This window comes from Electrophorus electricus, chromosome 7, assembly GCF_041902795.1.
Source record: "Electrophorus electricus isolate QZ-2024a chromosome 7, ASM4190279v1, whole genome shotgun sequence".
NCBI classification, from domain to species: domain Eukaryota; kingdom Metazoa; phylum Chordata; class Actinopteri; order Gymnotiformes; family Gymnotidae; genus Electrophorus; species Electrophorus electricus.
In genome coordinates this window covers 118647-140526 of record NC_137503.1, presented here as the reverse complement: position 1 = coordinate 140526, position 21880 = coordinate 118647, and the positions used below count along the sequence as shown (strand labels likewise).

At 43.0% G+C, this 21880-nt stretch overlaps 3 protein-coding genes across 5 annotated transcripts; all 3 read right to left on the bottom strand.

Moving 5' to 3' along the window:
• Positions 1 to 1577: 1577 nt before the first annotated feature.
• Positions 1578 to 10512, bottom strand: ssb (small RNA binding exonuclease protection factor La). Of its 3 annotated transcripts, none has more exons than XM_026998776.2 (13): positions 10421 to 10512; positions 9756 to 9814; positions 9573 to 9676; positions 9302 to 9476; positions 8987 to 9094; positions 8710 to 8813; positions 8533 to 8604; positions 8145 to 8187; positions 7074 to 7211; positions 6687 to 6885; positions 5789 to 5806; positions 2767 to 2898; positions 1578 to 2633 (listed from the first exon to the last, which is right to left on the bottom strand). In XM_026998776.2, exons 2-13 carry the CDS (start codon positions 9810 to 9812, stop codon positions 2542 to 2544), a joined length of 1242 nt encoding a protein of 413 aa, XP_026854577.1. In that variant the 5' UTR covers positions 9813 to 9814; positions 10421 to 10512; the 3' UTR covers positions 1578 to 2541. The 3 variants fall into 3 exon arrangements, with proteins under 3 accessions (XP_026854577.1, XP_081574436.1, XP_026854578.1); XM_081718310.1 differs by having other exon boundaries at positions 5789 to 5803; XM_026998777.2 differs by lacking the exon at positions 5789 to 5806.
• Positions 10513 to 12248: 1736 nt separating this feature from the next.
• On the bottom strand, positions 12249 to 14626 carry phospho2 (phosphatase, orphan 2). The gene is made up of 2 exons (XM_026998618.3): positions 14541 to 14626; positions 12249 to 14335 (listed from the first exon to the last, which is right to left on the bottom strand). Exons 1-2 carry the CDS (start codon positions 14541 to 14543, stop codon positions 13610 to 13612), a joined length of 729 nt encoding a protein of 242 aa, XP_026854419.2. The 5' UTR covers positions 14544 to 14626; the 3' UTR covers positions 12249 to 13609.
• Positions 14627 to 15421: 795 nt separating this feature from the next.
• ppig (peptidylprolyl isomerase G (cyclophilin G)) lies at positions 15422 to 21633 on the bottom strand. Its single transcript, XM_026998790.3, has 13 exons — positions 21477 to 21633; positions 20324 to 20388; positions 20145 to 20219; positions 19904 to 20011; positions 19757 to 19801; positions 19481 to 19568; positions 19212 to 19241; positions 18710 to 18849; positions 18195 to 18375; positions 17867 to 18067; positions 17565 to 17646; positions 17225 to 17376; positions 15422 to 16823 (listed from the first exon to the last, which is right to left on the bottom strand). Exons 1-13 carry the CDS (start codon positions 21515 to 21517, stop codon positions 15923 to 15925), a joined length of 2109 nt encoding a protein of 702 aa, XP_026854591.2. The 5' UTR covers positions 21518 to 21633; the 3' UTR covers positions 15422 to 15922.
• Between the last annotated feature and the right edge of the window lie 247 nt (positions 21634 to 21880).

Here is a 21880-nt window from a genome sequence, read left to right as displayed (position 1 = left end):
ACCCAAACAGAAACACACACATACAATACTATCCTGAAAATTAACTTCAGAAGAAAACTCCTGGCCTGCTGTACAGAAAGAAGTAACTTGTACTGATTAGTGTGACGCTCACAGTGAGTTAGAGGACAGAAACAGTTTTGATAGGTGATGTACTATGTGTCAGTCAGTTATGTTTAAATATTCTGTTATTCCACAGGAAAATCATCTTTGAAATTTAGCAAAATCTTGAAGTCAGTTGGATCTGAAATCTGGAATCTACTTTTTACCCCAATTCACCAATCATTTAATCAGCATTGACAGGTAAAAAAGGTTAAAGTAAGATGCTTGGCACATCCTCTCATTCTGCAGTCTGCTGGGTTTCTGCGATGTCTAAAATAGGATGCAGCATCTGCCTGCTTATGCTACCCTTTTTAGACTAACTCTACTACACAGGGAGGGGGTTAACGTTTACTCAGCATCTTAAGCACTATTAAGTGTCTGTACTGAGACCCACAACTACCAGCACACAAGGGCCTATCAAGACACCCTACAAATTTAAACTACATTTTCTCTAGTGTTATTGGTAAGCAGATATAAATAGATGACTGTACCTGCTTTCTTGTCATGGAGGTAACAGACAAAAAAGTAAACAGTCTCTTACCTGTTCAGATCTTACCTCTACTCTCCCTTAATCAAATGCATGTCGTTACATAAGTGTTGTCAAAGTTATTTAGAGAAAGATAAAATCTTCAACTCTAAAAAATGTAGCATTTGATTATGAGAAGAAGTAAGTGCTCAGTGAAGAACTGTCAGAACCTGCAAATGCAAAAACGTCTGACGTCAGTTTGGTGACGTGACAGGTACTGAGGATTGGAACGCGCGCTTCCACGGGCAGCTGTGCCACGTGCGTCTCACGTGCGCCCCGCTCGCTGACGGAGAGCCTGGAGAGTCGCCGGTCTGGCTTGCTGCTGCTGTGATCGTCTCTTCCGCGCTTTTTGTAAACTCGTGAACCTATCTAAAAGAGATCAGTCACGCGCAGAGGTTCTCTCCGCGACCGTCCACTGAGGATATGTTTCCCTTCCCCCGCGCACAGTTCAAGCTAAAGCACTCTTGGGTACAGAAAGTTAACCCCGATCACGCCGCGCTCACCGGCTCCGTCACGTCCACCCACTCAGAGCTAACGAGCAGGACAGACACGAGCTACGAAGCGGGCACTCCCTCCCGTTTGGCCGTTAGCGGAGGTCGGGGCAATAATGTCCGACAGAAATCAATACTCGGGAGAACAAATCCAGCCTAACAAATAGTTATTTAAATCCGAATAAATAAAAGTTAACCCTCAGTTAACCCCCTATATGAAAATTTATACATTTTCATCTTGGGAAAAGTTGCAATGGGCTACAGTTTGAAGTGTTAGCAAAGTTAATTTAAGCAGAAATGTAACAAAGGGAAGATTCATTTTTGGAAACTGAGTGTGGGAGCTAAAACACGGACATGCGCAGACTGCCAGACCTTCCGGGTACACAAGCTCTTAATAAACCAGTCCAGTGTAGAGAGAACACACACACACGAACACACACAGAGGACTCGTCCACACAACGTGACTTTATGGCATTTAATTTGTAACTCAGGCAACAAGTCAACGTCGCCATCTACTGGACAGACCGCGCGTGCGCGTGCAGATATGCTCACTGCCAAACTGCCCCGGTGCAGTTTCAGCAACTTGTCAAAACTTCAAGACATCCCTTTAAAAAAAAAAATTTATTGAAAGTATGAAACAACGATCTAAATTCAGTCACATATGAAATCATTGCAGAAAAGAAAATCAGAGTGGCCTTGTGTCGAAATCCTCAGCGAACTTCATGTAAACCCAACTGAATTAAAATGGTACTGCGCAATGGTGGGGGAGGAGCTAAACAATCAAAAAATAATTCATATCCTTCACCTGAGCCAAACCATGACTGTAGAACATCACAGTAGTGAGACAAAACAGCCAACACAATCACTTTATATTGACCCAAAACCAAAATGTAAAAGGCCTCTGAATCTGAACTGATGCACCTTGCTAAGTAACATTTATCTTTTTAAGAAAAATAAAACTTTATCCTTGACTACATATTCATGGATTTTTCAGGTCAGACACAGCACACAATTAACCACATGCACATTTTGAGATTGGCTCCTCCCCCTGGCCTGACCTCACAGGCAGAAGCAGGCCTTGACTCCTCCCCCTAGTCTGACCAAGGTGGAACAGACCTTGGCCTCTCCAAGATGCTGAAACTGATGGGTGAAGCTGATATGCATGAAAACACAAAATATACACTGGAATTAAAACACACTGGTTTAAACAAGGGATTCAATAACTACTGAGCAGTCTGTTCACATGGGAGGAGTGAGAGTCACTGGTCCTGTTCCAGAGGATATCCCCCCCCATGACGTTCTTTACACAGGCTGTCCTGGTAGGGTTCAGGCGAGCGGTCAGTGTGGGGCAGAGGTAGCGTCTGAGCTCTCTGCGTGTTTTAGGATTATTTACAGTAGAGGAGGAGGCCGGGGGTCTATGGGAGTCTAGCAGGTCTCCTCCTTTGCCTGCTTTGGGGCCGGCCCATCGGTGTCCGTCCCGTTCGAGTCCAGGGCTCGTTTCTTTGATGCAGCAGGTTCTGCGACAGCAAGGGAAAAAACAAACAATGGCTGGTAATTAGAACACAAAAAATCATGTACAGAATGAAAAAAAAAAATGTGGAAATTGGATTTGGAAAAAAGTGAGTAACAGAGAGGCCATCTCCTCCTCACCTGCATCAACACTCTCACCAGCTTCCTCATCATCACTGTCGAACTTGGTTTTCTTGCCCTGGAAGCGCAACTGGTCTCTCCCACCACGGTCCCTGCGGCCACCACGCCCTCGCCCGCGACCCTTATGACCACCTACAACCACCAATAAACAAACAGAAAGGCAATTAAAGCAGGGTAGCACCAATATCAGATTATGTTCATCCGTAACGTCCCATCAGACACATGAAGTAGGAGTCACATCTGTGCTTGTGTGAGTCCTCCAACACTTCAGGGAAATCCAGCAGCTGGTAGTCACTTTTGTGCCTTTATGTCCAAATAGAAACTTTAGAAGTACCTTATATGTGAGTGATGAGTATACACCCACGACATACTCATGTGAGTGATGAGTACTTGCCGATCGTGAGCACGCATTACACTGGCAGTGTTGAGCTGGATGTACTACTAAACCCAAGCAAAAAGCTCAATGTAAAAATTTACAATTCTGTTCAAATTATGTGCGAGTCAACCAGTGCAAAGCCACTGGAACCACAAAGGGTTATTAAGAATTTGTCCCGCCTACTTTACTGGGACATACCCCCCCCCCCCCCAAACCCTGACGAAACTGGTTTTCTCTGGAAAAGAAACATCTACTCTCCTTAACCCCCTAGAAGACTGACCTACAAACGTGAACCGAGACTCAGAATTGGTAGCAGAACCAATCAAAGCCTTGATTTCAGCAGGGGGGAGCGGGACATTCTCTAAAAGGGAAAAGCTGGACAGCTCACTCACCTCTTAGACTGGTTTACAGATGTACCACTAAGGCAAACTGACCAAGTGTTGATCACATTGTGTTATATTTACAAAAAGGTCTGTATCATGACACCGTTATATTAATTTTTAAATTTTTTTTTTTAAAGGTCTGTGGCTCTCCTTAGTGCTACTACTATACCAAGCAGGTAATTGATGTACACTAGAGGGCAGCACAATGCATCGAGTGAAACAGCATTACATGCATCTTGGGTTATAACTGTGAAGCAATAACATCACACCAAATGTTTACATGAACATGTTCTGAAAGTAAGGGTTAATTTCTCAGCAAGTACCCCAACAAAGGACCCAAAGGAAAGGATGAAAGACGATAAACTCCGGCACGACAGTTGCTCTGATGATAAAACTAAACTAGTCTTCCCTGGCACTCTGTTGGTGTATAATAATAAGTAGTATTATGTTAAACCCGCAGTGTAAATATATATTTTCGTGAAGAGCTGGACTTTGAGGTATGTTCCTTTATCCTTAAATGTTTCTTAGACAGTGTATATTAAATGGAGTGTGTCTGTATATTAGTTTGATGCACTGATGTACCATTACCTCACCATTTCTTTTGAGAACTCCCGGGGTATCACCATATGAAGCTGCTCGTAGTCTGGCAGAACTTTGGACAGCCAGTTGTCGCTCTCAACTCACGTTTCTAATCTGACCAGGCCTTGCAGGTTTCCTCTTTGTGACATACCAAGGATACGGCCCTTTCTCTCGCAGGAATTTACCCAGCTACTTGTGCAGCCTGGTAATCTTGACTACTGCAACTCTCTACTTTCTGGTCTTCCTCCAAGAGCCATCAGGACTCTACAAGTTGTGTAAAGTTCAGAAGATTGAAGACTAGTCATACTGTTGCATTCTGAACGTTACTCCACTACTGCTCTCCCTTCAATGGCTTCCAGTAGTTGCACGCATCAGATTTAAAACCTTGATGTTCGCCTACAAAGCCAAAAATGGACCAGCCCCTCCATACATGAGGTCAATGGTCAAAGCCCGATCTGTACCTTGAGTTCTTCCAACCTCAGGTACAGCTCAGCTTGAAATGCCATGCTTCAAGTCTCATGGAAGACAAGCATCAAGACTATTCTCTGTCCTGGCTCCTAGAGGGTGGAACGAACTTCCGCTTGCTGTCCAGACAGCAGAGTCACTTGCAGTATTCAAACGTAGACTGAAGACCCATATGTTTGTGGAATATTTAAATGACCACTGACCCTGCTCCTGCTCTACTACTTATTGTTTACTGCACTGATTGTTGTCTGTTATAAATCTTATGTATTTTGCACTTCGTCATCAGTATTGATCTCTGTATTTGTACAGTATTCTAGATCATTGGTATATTGGACTCTAACCTACTGTTCTAGGATGTATTCTATGAGGAAATGACAAAGCACTTTTGTAAGTCGCTCTGGATAAGAGCGTCTGCCAAATGCCGTAAATGAAGCATTAATGGCACAAATGAGGAAGAACTCCGTACAATAAAGTCATGATCACTATGGTAACTGCTTAGTAACTGTTCCTGTTCACAAGCAGCAGTCATTTTCTAATTTTCTGCATGACTAATTTCATCACTTCATCTTGTGAAGTGTTTCCCCCTCCCCAAACATTCGGCTGCATCAAGTGGCAAACGTTTTGGATGCAAAATATGACAAGCTCTGATAAGAAAATGGAAAGCAAGTAATTAAAAAGGATAAAACTGCTGAATTTAGGTCAAAAAACATTGGAGGAGGAGACAGTTCACTGGTTGAAATCTAAATGGGCTCTTTAGTACGACTTAATATGGTGGCTGAATTACAGGAATCCCAGTCCTAGTAAAGAGTCATGTGTTGAGATGTGGAAAAAGGGCCCTTTGTTTTTCGTGTGTGTAACCTGAGCTAAAGACAAATTATTTATGCCATGCCATTTTTGTCAAGTTTTATCAGTGGTTGCAAATCTGCTTTTGGAGCTGTTGCGTGTTCTCTTCCCCATTCAAGTAGATTGTCAGTCCGTATAAATGGGAGTAATCTGAACAGTAACAATAATATAATCCAGTTATAGAACTGCAGTGTGAACAAACTTCTCTGTTCAAACTGTGAACTGATGTTCCCCTGACCCTAACCATGTACCTACAACCCCTAACTCCACCCGCTTCATGTGTACTCACTAAACGGAGTCCTTCACATAGCACTACGCATTTCACTGACAGCTAGCAAGCTAGTTGCACAAGAACAGCAGAGAAAGTTACACAGACCTGTAACAGCATAGACTGCTAAACAAAGAAAGAAGACAGAAGTAGAAAAAGGCAACAAAAAAAAGGGTTAAATAAAGAAAGAGGTAAAACGGAGGGAACGTTGATGTGGAATGGTGACAAAACCAGAGGAAACAACCACCACCACTCATAATAATAGAACATAGCCATAACAATAATTCAACAAAGCTTTCATAAAAACAAAAACAAACACAACCCACAACGATGTTATGAACCAAATAGAAAATTCCTGTTCATCAAAGCTAGATATCTAGTTACTGCAGCTGTTAAAACAAACTTTGGCTATGTTAATGTTTTAGCTTTGCCTGATATCCAATGTTACCACACGCCAGCCAGCAGTAAGTTACTACACCGAACTCCATTTCCCCAATATGAACATGCTAGGGTGACAGGTGTGCGCACTAACAATAGCCATGTTTGTTATTTGCATCCATTATAAAGTTAATGACGATAACCTATAATGATGACATTGTGAATGAAATATGAGGTAGTTGGACACAGCGTTGAAAACCCTCCCCTATGCTACTCGCTTGGGGAGGTGTCCAGCTGCATGCAGCGTGCGCTCCTGTGTTTGTGGGGGAGTGGCTGTAGAATGAGGGCTGAAAGTGTGAACTGGGATTGTGTCAAACTAGATTACACTCACTGGTGTCTACAAAATTACCTACTGTGCCTTTAAATTTCAAAATAATTTTTGTGCAACGATGAGAAATGTACTCAAACACGTCTAAAATGTTTTGAACTACTACAAGACGGACAATCATAGATTTAAATAACGCAAACTTTGCCTTACTACACTGATGCCAGATCCGCACCAGTGCATCAAAGCAATTAAGCAGCAAAACAGAGGCAGATGTACTGAGCGAGCAGTTCAACGATGTACCTTTCCCTCCTTTGAATTTGTTTTTGTTGAGGGACTCCTGCTGGCTCTCGATGATTTTCTTCAACATCTCCATCTCTGCGTCTCCCTCCAGCACCTCCCATTGAACCTCCCGGTCATTCACCTTCAGCTCAGTGCCTCCGCCAGCCTCCCGGGCCTTCTGCAGGGCTTCTTCAGCACTCGAGCGGAACAGTATGGTCCCCTGAGGTTAGGGCAGGTAGTCAGGTTAAGCAACCCTGTACTCTCCAGACATGTACAGTGGGCTCTGAATATACAGCCAAGATTGCTCAGATGAATATTCTTAGGGATACTTTTAGTTAAACTTCTTTAAAGATATTAACATGTCAGACCATCAGCAAGGCTGTCGAGATCGTGCACAGCTGAGCTCACCTCTTGTGCTCCTCGGATAAAGTTGATCCATTTTATCTGAGCATGCTCAGAGAAGAGACTGTGGAAATCCTCTCGAGAGGTCTGACCCAGCTCACCAGAGAACTTCAACACGCAGCCTCTTTGGTCCACCAGAGCTTTCTAAAAACACAACAGCACTGAGATCATACAACCAGGGTCAGACACCAGGCTTCGTAATCAAAGAAAGACACCCATAGATAATAACTAACAAATAAAAACCCACACGTGTGATCTGCATTCTCTTAACTACAAGGTTCAACTATGCTGAGGGCAGACATGGTGTTGTACTCTGGAAGTGAGTGTAGAGTTCATTTTATAGAGTTAATTCCACTTGAGGTTGCAGTAGGCGAAGCTTTTGAAAGTGAGAAACTGAAGTACAGTTTGTAGCTGAGGTGAGAGGACACATAAGTGCATAAGACTGGACGAGACGGGCGCTAAGGGATCTGTAGCAAAGTCGGCCACATTGTTGCTTGTGGAATCTGGTTTTAGAGGCCGTAAGCCAAGGGAAGGTTTGAAGACTAGTCAGTGTCTGAACATGGAGAGCACAGGCTAGTTGGGAAGGGTATTGTAAAGGTGGAATGGCTGAGGGGTTCAGTGTCTCAGGTACGTGGAGCAGTGGGCAGGTCAGTGGACTGTCATCAGGTCTGTCATGTCTGGAATGGCAGAGCCAGACAGCCCCAGTGTCACTAAGTATGTATTAACGGTGTCAGTGGGTCTTGATACGGCCTTGGTTAACAGGAAAGCCAATCTGAAGTTTTACATTAGAGGTTTTAGATGTGGTTAGTTTAAAAGGTGAGCTTGGAGGGGGGTGGATCTGGGATTCTAAACCTCGGTGTTGAGCCTTCTGGAGGCGTCGTGGGCTTAATTCAGTGAAACACAGACAGACAAAGGGAGGCACCTACCTGATAACCCTGTGAAGAGATTGTGAGGTAGTGGGTTCGTAGAGGGTCATTATGAAAGAACTGGATAGGCTCGGCCCTGGGTTAAACTAATGGTTTAGGACGGGACGTGTGACATCCTAACCTGTGTAAAGTCACACTTAATGACACTCACCATCTCTTCTGCTTCAGACTGTCTCAGATTCTCTTCTTTTTCACTTAAATACAAAGAAAGACTGAATATTAGTAAAAAAAAAACACCAATTACAGAGAATGGGCGGTTTTAACTGTGCCATTTCAATCACATCACATGTGAATGTGCACATGCTACAAATCACATTGTACATGACCAGGCACAGAACTAGTTCTGGCCAGGAGCCCATATGTAAGTGCAGCCCATTCTGATCTGCAGTTTTATTGGTGTGAGTGAGTTCACAGATGAACCACTGCATGGTTGCGTGCATGTGAGCGTGCACGCACATGTGCGTGTGTGTGTACATGTAGGGGTGTGCGCGCGCGCATAGGTGTGCGTGTGCGCGTCTTGAGTGTGAGCACATGTGTACCTCTTTGCTTTTGCTTTGGATTGCACACGACACTGCTTCTTCTCTTCTGCTTTCTTAGCAGAATAGTCCTCTCTGCACAGAGGTCAAAGGTTAACAAGATCTGAGTCAGAGGAGGCCAGACGTTCATGCTGTACTGCGTCTGTGTTACACACCTGACCGGTACTGTGTGTTACATACCTCATCAGAACCAGCATGTCATTTCCTTTGAACTGTTTGACATCATCTCTCATGACAAAGGCCTTGGCTGCATCTTCAGAGTTCAAGACAGCAAAGATGGAGCCCTACAGAGAACACGACAAAGAGCTTCAACACCACTGACGACCCCCCCCGCCCCAAATCACCACAACACATTACAAATGCATCACAATCAATGCGCAGTCACTCCATATACTTTAAAGCAAATTACTGACCATTTCAGAGGTAAAATGAGGAGGGGCAGTATTGGCTAATTTACTTTAAAAGTCTTCTGGGGGCCTTTGCGCATGTGAATGTTCTCCACTGCTCCTTTCTCAGCCAGCCATTCCTTCACCTCATCCAGTGTGGTATCCAAGGGGAACCCTTTCTGTGGAGCCAAGAGAATTTTCCAGAACATCCACAACAGTAAGCATGAGGTGGCACTGAATGACAGCAATGTTTTAGAGCTAAACATCCTTTTACTGAGTCATACTCCTGATTGTTTTAAATAGAGGAAGGTGCAGAGAGACAAAAACAGACTTGAGCTATTATGTTGAACTATTATGCTGCCAGTCAGTCACTCAGCGTAACCCACCATGTATATAGACCTGTGTTTGACGGCATCCCTGTACTCATCGTTGAGCTCTGGGAGAGGTTTGGTCAAGCACCGTCGGATTTTGTTTTGGTCCTCACTGATCTCCAGCAGACCAGTTTTAGATTTCTGCAGTGACTTGACAATAACTGTGGCATCTGTGGTCAAACTCTTCAGCCTGCATAAGCAAACTGGTGTGAGAGGTACACATGGCCAAACAGGCACCAGTGAGGTCTGTTATCACAAAAACTTCCTGAATCTCAGCTTTCCTTACCTGTTAAATTTGAGCATTGTTTCAAGGGAAACCCAGCCATCATCAAGCTGCATCTGCTCCTTCAGGAAGCGGTCTCGAGGAAGGTTGTGGTCTCCAAAATAATACTGGAAAAATAGTGCAGAACAAATATTAGACAAATACTACATTTTAAAACACACAAAGAACTGAGGTGGCGATTCTCACCTCAATCTGTTCTGCCACCTTCTTTTCCAGTGGAGAGATTTCATGTTCTTCAGCCATGACTAATAGCGAAGCAAAAAGGTCAATATTTACACGATGAATAAATGTTAGTAGGCTGTCAACTGCGCAGGAGCCAGAACACCAGCTAACCAGCGGATTTCCTACCAGATTAACTGACATCATTAACTTCACCCTCTTGTTCAGATAAATTCACAGAAACGCATAAAAAGTATGAGTTCTGTAATGGATTTGTTAACTAACCCTAACACTGCGGAGAAAAGGCCGGTAACACAGCTAGCTAGCTCACACGTGCACCAACATGCTTGCTGTTAGTGAAACTTTAAAACCACGTTAGCAAGCGTTAGTTAGCTAGCTAGCTAGCTAGCAAGCCAGCCAGCCAGCCAGCCTGTAACGTGGGTGGCAGAACATCAAATTTGCTTTCACTACGAATATCCAAACACTGTATGTTGTAAAAATAAGACTGCACAACCTGTCGAACTGTGACACGCGTTAGCTAACCTAGCTATCGCTAAGTAAAGCGCACACAGCTGGCTGTCTGCAAACACTCCAAAACTGCTCGGGATACCCTCGACATAAGAAAACAAACAAAGAAAAACAAAATAGAGCTTAATTAAAATATATTTCAGTAATTCAGCAAAATAACTCACCTTTACGTCTTGTAAGCTGTAGACTCGTGAACTGTTCTCTAACGTCGGGAGACCGATCTTACCCAAGAACCTCTACGGCCTCACGCGTTAGAAACTTCGTTCTATGGATGAAACAATGAATTATGGGACTGTGTGTTCTTTGTAATTATTTTTAATGCGAGGACTACAAAAGCGCTTCAAAGTTAAAAGTACCCATTTCACCTGCTAAAACGTATGTAGTCCTGCAAACTACAATGTATACATGTACTGAGTTTACGCTGAACATGATTTGATGTAGCCTTTTTCCGGTATTTTTAAATAAACATAAAAGAAAACTACAAATACAATATAATGAAAACCACATTATTTTTGAAGGTTTAAATAATATTTCCCTATTTTAATGACATTTAGCTAATCAGTCAGTAATTTTTATTCCTGTCTCAAAGTAATCTATATTAACACATGTGCATCTATTTGGTATTTCTTAGTTAAATGTCAAATATTAAAATACTGAAATGCTCTTTACTTTGAATTTTTTGAATGGCCATGCTGTTGTTTTCTTTTAGAAAATAATTGCTGTTTTTATGTTGTTTTAATAGTGATTTTAATTTTACAGTGATAAGCACCAATTTTCTTCACTTTACTAAGTGATTAATGGTAATTTGATGTCACTGCACACACTTTACATGCGCTAAAATTCACATTTTCATACCTTTAATTATATTCAATTACATTTATAATATATACTCCATGTGTTCACATTTCACTTCATTTTTCATATTGTTTTCCTGCAATAACACAACATGCAAATCTGAACTGATTACAAAGCACATTCATGGTTTTTTTTTTTTTTTTTTTGTAAATTTAATTCTGTAAATCATTGTAGATGTATAACAAATATGAAACAAATAAGAATAACTCATATGCTCTTGGAACTTTTAAACCCCATGGAATTAAATGTTATGAGTTAAACATCTACTGTTTCATATAACTGGCTCCTCCTACTACTAATTCAGAAGCACTTTGCTTGCACATCTGAAGAAGGAACTCTAACTGCTGTTTCAGTTTTCAGTACACAAACTGCCAGTATATAATAGGACAGTCCCTCCAGATAGGACTGAAACCATTTCCATGCAGAGCCAGTCACACCAAGGCTGGAGAGAACAGAGGAGAACGTTGTGGTTTACTGTGTCAAGTCCAGAAACATCAAGACAGATGACAGTTTGGTAGCATGAAGCTTCTCCATCTCTGCTATGAGGGCTGTTTCTATTGAATATACCGGTTCGCAGCCAGACTGATTGTGATCATGCAACTGGATCTGCGTGATGAAAAAAAGATAATTGATTGTAAACTAGATCAAAGTTAGGTCATTTTATATGACTACAAAATATTTAATCCAGGTGCTCATCATTCAGGCATGATTCTATAGCATGTTTTGTTTCAGAGGATAATATCACACCTATAGCCACTAATGACACTTGACTAGCATTTCATTTGACTAGCATAACAGACAGGGACAAAGAAATACAACTGGAAGATATCCATAAATTCACCATTCTCTTCAATCCATGGTAAATTATAATTCCTGTGTTGACTGGTTCCTGTTTTATACACACTACTATGGCATGTATTCGGTACTATCGTACTGGGTGCCCAGGCACCCACCCACCCAGTTATCTGATCTGACTCAAATATCAGAAATACTTCAGGCAAAAACAGACGTACCCTCCGTGATTCACAGTTCAGCATCATATCAGAATGATAAATACCAAAGTACTGAAATTCATGTAGGCTAAACATTTAACTCCACCTTTCCATCCACTCAATAAACACACACCACCAGTGTGACTTTAAATGATTGAGCTACAGTAATTTTATTGCATAGTGCAATTAGTTTACAAATTAATATTACAGTAACATTGGTAAATAGAGGATTATAAATAACCAAAATGCTTAATTCATTTGAACATCAATTAAATTTGTCCTAATTCAGTGGTTTCATGAATATCTTAATCCCTGAGATTACCACTTACTGGTGCAGGCAGTCAAATATACACATAGATAAAATAGTAGATGAACAGTTTTAAAACAGTTTTTTTAGTATACATCCACAGCAGATCACAATGGGTTTTAACAAATGTTCAGACAATTAAACATTTACATAACACTTGATTAAAAATGATCAAAAATTCTGATTAATATACAGTAGTTTTCAACCTGGTAGCAATTGATCAAAGGAACCAATACTATACAGACAAGTTACCCAACATACAAAAGTATCAGTTTGTTATGGACTGATTTCAAACTTCACTTCACAAGTGGTTCTTGTCAAAATTTATGTGAACATATTTGTGTGAGCCTCAACCCGTCTCAAACCATGTGATGTCCCCTCCTGTAGCCCACCATACCTCCACCCCAGCCAACTACTTCCCCGTTGACCTCGATGCACGTTCTCTAGTGGGATGGGTTTCGGACGTGCACACGATCGGGACAAGACTAGGACCTCTAGAAAACCGGACAAGACATTGTTTATTTTTCCATTTTATTGTTTATATATTTAATTATTTTTCTCTCAAAATTGTTATTATTGTGGTGACTGTTGTCATCCAGAGGATGATGGGCCCCTCCTCTGAGTCTTGGTTCCTCTCAAGGTTTCTTCTTCATGCTCTAGGGAGATTTTCCTTGCCACTGTTGCCCTTGGCTTGTTCAGTGGGGGCTTGGACTTGGACAATTGTAAAGCTTGGACTTGAAAGTTGTAAAAGTGCTATATAAATAAATTTGATATTTGTTTGTCATTGTGAAGTAGGGTCCATGCAGGAGCAGAGTGACATGAAACAGAAGAGGCTATTATAAGGGAGAAAGGTAAGAAACCACCAAATACCAGCAATGGAAGAAAAACCATTTCTGCTGTATCTGAACCTCAACAACCAGAAGGATTTTTGCATATTACACTGCTGTTCATTACTGCTGAAAAGCAAAATTCAGCTCATTGACCTACTACTCACCAATCTCCATCAGAAACTTGATACGTGTGCATTTATATTAGGGCTGTGTTGCTGGAGCTTTTTGTCCTGTGGAGAAACTGACCACTGACCTTCTATGAAGAGCTGGAGGATGGGTTACAGAACACAATTTTTATTTATGTAAATACGCCCCTTTAAAAGTGATGAAAACATCCTTCAACACATTGCCCTTATGTAGTTCGGTATGTTACAGCAGGGCATGCAACTCCTCAAGAATCTCCATTCCACTACTCCATGGCACAATTCTTGCCTTGAGTGTATTATTTTCAGTCTTGGTTTTGGACACCAACTTTTCCAGACTGTAGCCCCTACGAGGCATAGCGATATCCCCCTGTTTCAATATCTTTATAGGACAAAGATCATTCGCTCCATCACCAACATAGCAAATAGCCTGGTAATGCACACTGGAACTGGCCTGCATCTCTCTGAAATCACTTAGCACTTTCTGTTTGCACAGATTAACTGGGCAATGTTCACAGCCGTGCGAATGAAAACACTGCACCTCTATGTAATTGCGTTCGTTAATGCTGGCAGGATTCGTGAAGACACAATCAATCGCAGACTTCACTCCACCGGATTGTAAAATCCAATCTATAAAGAGTGTGTTGGAGTCGGAGACTATAATGCAGTCGATGACGTTCTTGTTTTGTGATATGAACGTTAACAGCTCTACCATTCCGTCTGTGAAAGGAATGGTTTCCATGACAGTCCTGATGTCCTCCGGGTGAACAGACTGCTCTCCAAGGTACGCCAGCACTCGGCCCATGTACTCCGTCCAGCGCCCTGTCTCATACGAGCTCTTCAGCCAGTCCGGTAACCTCTGACCTGGGGCGCACTGGACCACCCAGAGGTCACTGTTGCTGTCCACCAACGTGTGATCAAAGTCAAACACAATCAACGTCTTAATCTTGGCCTGGAAACACATTCGATTGATCAATCCGGTAACGTAGACTTGTTAATGCGGGTTAGTAGATAGTTAAGTTTACCGCACGGTATTGCTTACTGAACAAAGTTAGCAGGTTAGCGTTAGCTCACTACATAGGTTACCATTAACGTTAGCTAGCTAGGTTACGACGGAGAAAAACAACTTTCACAGAAGAAAAAGAATATTTGCTTACCATTTCAGAACGATATGGAACGTCAACAACTACATAACATGACTGAGTCAATGTCCGGGTCGGCGGAGCCGGGTTATGAGGAACCACTTCCGTTACGTCAGAAAACATCTGAAACGGCAGAGGGCGCGCGGGCATGGGTGGGACGAACGTATGAAGCGGCCTTCGGAGGCTCAAGCTCCCCCTACGCCATCAGACCTACAGAAAAGCACAGACCGTTATTACAGACAGAGTTGCAGTATTACTATTATTCCACCTGTATTACAGACAGGTGTTTCTCCTAACACTCTACACAGGCTGTACTTAAGATATAGGCGATTTCAGTTTCTGCAGAGTCCATCGCTGATAGGTTCCATCGTCTCCATAGAATAAATCGCTGATCATTACTGGAGAAATAAGTGCGTATATGTAGCACTGTGGCCAGGTGACATGTATTTACTACTACTGCCTCGTGGTTTAAAGGGGTGGGCAATATTTACTATTTAGTTGTTTAACGTGTTTATTAGAAGGAAACAAACTGACCAAAGTAGCTGTTTATAGTGATTGTTGTAATTTTACATCGCAAATGTGTAAAATCTGGCTAGTTTAAAAAGACCCAATTTCGTGTCCAAGTTTCAATAAACAAGGATGACTGGCCTACGTTCTGATGGGTGACGAAATATTCTGCTCATTACTAGGCAAGTCAGTCATCTGTATGACTGGAAATCATCACAAATGCCTACATGCATTTTATTAAAAATCGTTGAGGTCATTATAATTAAAAGGTAATTTAGTTGTGTCGAGTTAGATGCCATTGTAAAAAAAGTGCGTCACGAGGGCCTTGTAGAGCCATTATGCTTTTTCAAATGAAAACAGACTAAGGATGAGGCACAGGCAACAAAACATTTCAGTATCACTTTTTAATTCTTGAATTTAACAGAATTGACAGTTGTCAGGATGTTATTACAAACATAAAAGCCATATAAAACTCCAAAATACAGATTGCCAACCTGTCTTTCTCTCTAAAGATTAAGAACACACAGCTGAATACAGACAAGACACAGAAGGCAAAATCAACCTAGAAAATGTTTGCGAACAAATTTCCATTTGATAAGAGGAAAAAAAAAAAAACTTTCTGCAAAACAAGCAAAGAAGGTTGTGAGAGGGGAGGGGAACAGTCAAGGTCTTGGTAAACCCTGCATTAAGAACCAGCTGAAATAAACAGCTCCTCTGCTCTATGTAGCTAAAGCCTCCCGGTCTAATGTTCTTAAAAAAAAAAAAGAAAAAGAAAAAAAATAAGTGAGTCTAACTGCAGTGTGGAGATCACGTATCCTTATTCATACAACCGTTCTTGTGAGGCAGGAGATCCAGGTGACGGGCAGTATGAGTGAGTGAATCTGAAGGGCTCAGTCACTATCACTAGAGCTCGACTCCTTTTTCAGGTTCCTGTGGTGATCTTTGTCTTTCTGGGGGCTATGGGATTTGTCTCTGGTCTTAGGACTCTCACTCTTCGATCTCTTCTTGCGTTTATCTTTATCGCTGTCAGAACCGCTGGTGCTGCGCCCTCGCCTGCGCCTGGTCTGCTGCTCACTCCTGTGGGTGCGAGAGGAGCGCTCTTTAGAGCTTCTGTCTCTGCCCCGGGTCCCTTTGCTCTTGGTGCGCTCCGAGCTCCTCCTCTTGTCTCTATCCCTCCCTTGCTCTCTGCCCCTCTCTCTGCTTTTTGATCGTCGCGACTTCCTGTCTCGACTGCCGCTTTGCCGTCTGTCCCGCCCCCGATCACGTGATGAGCCCCTCTGGCCACGCCCCCTGGACCTGGACCTGCGCTTGGTGTGTCGCTCTTGGCTGCGTGAGCGTCCGCGCTGGTCGTCCTTCCCCTTCCTGCCGTCCTCTTTCGGTTTGTCCTTGTCGTTGCTCTCGGCCAGAGCCGCACGATCCTTACTCTGGCTCTCCTGTTCTCTCCCCTTTCTCTCTTCTGCGTCTTTGGCCTCGGGGCTGCCCGACCGACCCCTCCTATCGTCCGCTTTGCTGCGTGTATGGTCCCTCTCTCCCTTCCTGTCCTTGCTCTTGCTGCGACTCCGCCCCTTCCGTTTTTCCATGTCTCCATCCGTCTTTTTCCGCCCATCCTTTTCCCGGCTCCTGGAACGCTGTCGGCCGCTCTTCCTCTCCCGGCCTTTAGAGGGGCTACTTGATGTGTTGCGTTTGCTTTCCTTCTTCTCCCGGTCGGAGTTCTTCCTCTCCCGCTCTACGCTGGTCATCTCTCCCTCCACCGGCTCTGTGGTCTCCGTCTTCTCCTCAGACGCGTCTCCTCTGGAATTCAAGAACACAGATGTTCATCCAAAGGTACAAGATGACTTTCAATAACAATGATGCACCACAACGGCTTTAGAGATCTTTAAAATACTGCAGATATCATAAACAGATCATCTTCAGTCCTGGGCACCTGCTTCCCTACATGTTCTTAATTTTAGCCTATAGCACATTTCTCATTTAACTATGAAAGCCCTTCACGATCTGAACCATGTGTGCAGCACCTGAACCCGATCAAGACTGGAGCAGACAATGCTGGATCAAACGTCTGTACGTACTCGGACACCAGCATCAGTAGGTCACACACGTTAGGTAACATCAGCCTGTGCACATAGATGTGCTTGGACAGTTGGGTTTCTGCTGTCTTCACCGAGGTGAGTGTGGATGTGTGCAAGCCGTACTTGTCTCCTTTGATCCAGCGGTCCTGTGCAGTCGGGGTGCTGGGTTTGACCCTGTGGGTCCTCTGCATTTCCTTCCTCCAGTGTGGCGGAGTCTCACTGCGCCGAAACCGGTCCCAGGAGCGGGAACGCGATCGCGATGGAGTTCGGTAGCGCTACACAGCCATGAGGGCAACAGTTAAAAATGGAACACTCACAGTGAGAAAGTTTACGTTCAGTTGTAAATACGTGATGGAGCACGACTGAACATTCAGCCAACCACAAACAGAAATAAAAAGACATGGGGAAAATGAGCAAAGCCAGAGTAAGGAGACAGACACAGACACAGACACACGTTACTCACCCTAGGTCCTCTCCCTTTAATTCTGCGTCCTGATCTGGTCAATACCAGGCGGGTCCGATTTGGCCTGGAGTTCAACATGGGTCTGGAACACAATGTCTGTCACTCAGCTACATCTGCCCTCACACACACTAACATTTACAATATGAGCTTCCAGCTGATTCTCTACTACAAGTCTGAGCTTTAAAAAGGAACAATGAAAAAGACATAAGAGAAATAACCCTCCCCCAAAGGACCCACACCTGGGCCTCTCCACCAAACCCGCCCACCCTATCACCCACACCCAGGCCCCTGCGCCAACCCACCTATCCCTGTCTCGCTCTCTCTCTCGTTGCCTCTCTTTCCCAGAATCCTCTTTGTGCTTGTCTTTCCCCTGCTCCTCTTTGGGCTGTGGCTGAGGACTCCGCCGCATCAGGAAGCGATTCTCTGGGACGGGCGGGACTTCGTCTGGATGGATTGATGAAACGGTCTGTGGAGGCTCTGGCTCCCCAACACCATCATCAGACCTACACAACAGCACAGCTCAGTTTAATATAGTTTGGAAATCCCCAACCAGGTCACTGTCCCTGTACTATAAATGTTTGTGTAGTATTTGGACTCTCAGAGTTAAGTGTGGGAAGATTGCATACGAACTCTTTTTCCTTTATCTTTTTGTGCTTCTGTTCCTTCTTCTTCTTCTTCTTCTTTTGCTCCTTCTTGTGTTTCTTTTTCTGCTTCTCTTCATCAGACTTCTCAGACTCAGAGGAAGACTCTGAGGAGGAAGTGACATCGCTGCTCTCACTGGACGACTGACGTTTCTTCTTCTCTTTCTTAGCTAGCACATGCAGAGCAGAGCAGGACTTAAGAAACACTGTTTCCCACCTGAACAACAAGGAGTCTTTCCACGAGAAGTGAGATAAAATACTTATTCCATTTGGGAAAAGCGACATTTAAAAGCTATTGCATAACCACGAGAGCCGATGAATGAATATCTAAAAATTAAACCATTTACAATTTTAAATATTTAAATAGAGTTGGTAATTTGGGCTAATCTGACTGACTCCACCCCACTCTTTCCCAAGCCGAAGTACCACCTGGCCAAAAAGTACATTTTTTTTTTTTTTTTTTAAACATCTAATCAAAATCTATGCAAAGAAAAACTCGAACACCTTTGGATTTGGGGACGAGCTCGCCACAGTTGAGCACTTTAACCTCTGCGTATGGTCGGCTGTTAGTGTCTGTCTTCTGAGCCTCGATCGTCCGAATGACCTCCTGGCCTGAGATCACCTGACCAAACACCACATGAATTCTGCAAGAGGAAAAGAAAAGAAATCAGCAGGCTTCACAAGAGCCGGGGAGACACTGCATTGTATGTGGAAGACCATAAATCCACACACTGACTGGTGGTTCAAAATTAGCATGAGTGTACTCGGTTGAAAATTGCACTGCTTAGGTTTTCCACCCGACCTACACTCATTTACTGACGCTCACAAAAAAACAACAACAAAACAACTACCTGCTCTCTCACTCACTCACTCACACACACACACACACACACACACACACAAACACACACACACACACACACACACACAAACACACACACACACACACACACACAAACACACACACACACACACACACACACACACACACACAGGGGAGCCTTACCCGTCCAGATGAGGAGAAGGTTTTGTAGTTCTATGGTCAGGGACATAAAACAGTGAGGCAGAATGTAAATACAAATCTAACAAACACAAAAACAGTGATTAATGCCCATCTGCAATACATAATTATTAACATTTCACAATTAAAGGCCACACAGACATATACAAGGTATTCATCACTATACACATCTAAACACACACAACTACTTTTAAACCAGTGCAGTTTCATAGGCGGGAGTATGGATCCTTAACACTGGTGTACTGCAGACTCACATAAAGAACTGTGAGCCATTGGTGTCTTTGCCTCTGTTTGCCATTGACAGGAGGAACTCCTTATTATGTTTGACAGAAAAGCTTTCATCTAGAAGAGAAACAGCATTAGAAAAACAGTTAAATTGGGGCTACATTTAACTTGCAGGCACAACGCACAAGACTTGTGATCCACAAATCGTACAGTGTGTGTGAGAAATAAACGTGCAAGATCAGTGAATCTGCACAGAATGGCTTGAAGTCTGAATATGCTCAGTCAGGGAAAATGTGAACCTGTACCTTCAAAGAAGCCTCCATAAATGGATTCACCTCCTCTGCCATTGCCTAAAGGACAAGCATTTAAACCTGTAAGCACCACAGTGCAATGACAGCAGAGTTTGCATAAACTGACAGCAGTGCAGTGAGAATGTACCATGTACACAGTACCTTCACTAAAGTCTCCACCCTGTATCATGAAGTCCTTTACTACTCTATGGAACAGACATCCTTTGTAGTGTAGAGGTTTTTGGGTTGTTTTTCCAATCCCCCTTTCACCTAAAAAACAAACATACAAAAAAAAACAATTAACACCAATTCAGGTTTAATATGCAATTTACATCTAAAGCATACAAAACCACAAAATATGACAAGTTCATTAATTCATAGTTGTACATGTATGGTAACTCACCTGTGCACAGGCAGCGGAAATTTTCACACGTCTTGGGACAAACATCTGAGAAAAGCTCAATGACTACGCGGCCAACTTAAAAAGGGATAAGACAATGTGAAGTGTTACTTTTTTAAAAACTTCGAAATCCATCCAAGTCTGTGCCCACTGTGTATTTATGCGCAGTTTCATGTTCTTACCAAGTGTATTACTGATACCAATGTCAAAGAAACAGCGAGGACGCTGCACTTTCACCCCCATTGTTCTGTAAGACAAAAACGTTTAACCTTTGGTCAACTATACTGAACTAATATTAATAGGTAGTAAAAGTAAATATCAAACATTCAGTCCAATATTAACTCTATTTAAAAATATCAAACATTCAGTCCAATATTAACTCTATTTAATTCTGAAACAGACAACATTCATTCGTTTTCGTATTGGCTAACATAACTAAATCTAGCGGAAACGGAAAAATAAAACTATGGCTAAAAGTACTTTAAATTTAAAACAACCATGTGACATTTCACCTCAGGTAGGTAACTAAACAGCTAGCTGTCGTTCACCCACATTGGGGTCAGCTAGGACAGCAGTTCACAACAAACAACTGGACGCCGTAACAAACGGAACCAATCCTACTGAATACAGCGCTGTGTAAGTATGCTTGGGCATTGGTTAATGTCACTGGATTGCTGTTAGCGTTAGCCCTAGCACTAACCCTAAACCCTAGCGCTAAGCCTTAAACCCTACCCCTAAACCCTAAACTTAATCCTAGCGCTAAGATCAAAACCTAACCACAACCCTAAACCCTATCCAATCCTACTGAATAAAGCGCTGTGTAAGTATGCTTGGGCATTTCCGTGGTTAATGTCATTGGATCGCTGTTGTTATCGTTAGCCCTAACCCAAAACCCTAACCCTAACCCCAACTAACCCTAACCCCTAACTAACCCTAACCCCTAACTAACACTAGCCTTAAACCCTAGCGCTAACCTTAACCCTGACTAACTCACCACAGCTCTGTTAGCTTTGCTGCTAGCTGCTAACTCATTCAATCTCGTTAGCCAAGTCCGTCGTGCGTATATATCTCACTGGGGTTGAGATATTCATATTCTAGTGAGAATCACTGTTCACTATTAATTTAACCCCACAATTCTTCTCAAAATACTGAGTAAAAGCATTTTGTAAAATTAAAAACATTCATTAGTGTTCTAATGCTAACTATTAGCTAACTAGCCTAGCACACAAAGTTCCGGATCGGTGGCCTCCTCGGCCAAAATTGAAACTGAACTGTAAATGCAGAGTTCCTCTAGCACACAAACATGTTTGGAACCCAACTGTAAAATACACTTACATGCTTAAACCGACGGTAAAATAACCAGGCGGAGCAAACATAAACGCGAGCTACCAAAACGAGGATCTGCTTAGAATTTCAACACGGTTTTCCAAAGATGGCGCCTGTACGAGAGCGATGCATGTTGGGTATGAGCGCGCCCTACGCGCGAGGCGAGGACCAAACGAACGTGTGAACAACATCCGGTTGTACGTCACTCAAACGTCACTCTAGCTACCAATAGCATCAGCAGTCGATAGTCCACGTGACGAACACGGACATGGGACCACGTGCTGCAGTCTGTTAAAAAGGCGAGACACGCTTTGATGAAGGAGAGCGTGTGGAATGAGAGTGAATACTTGTGGGGAATGAGTGTGAGGGGAATGAGAGAATAAGTGGTGAATGAGAGTGTGAGGAAGCGTGTG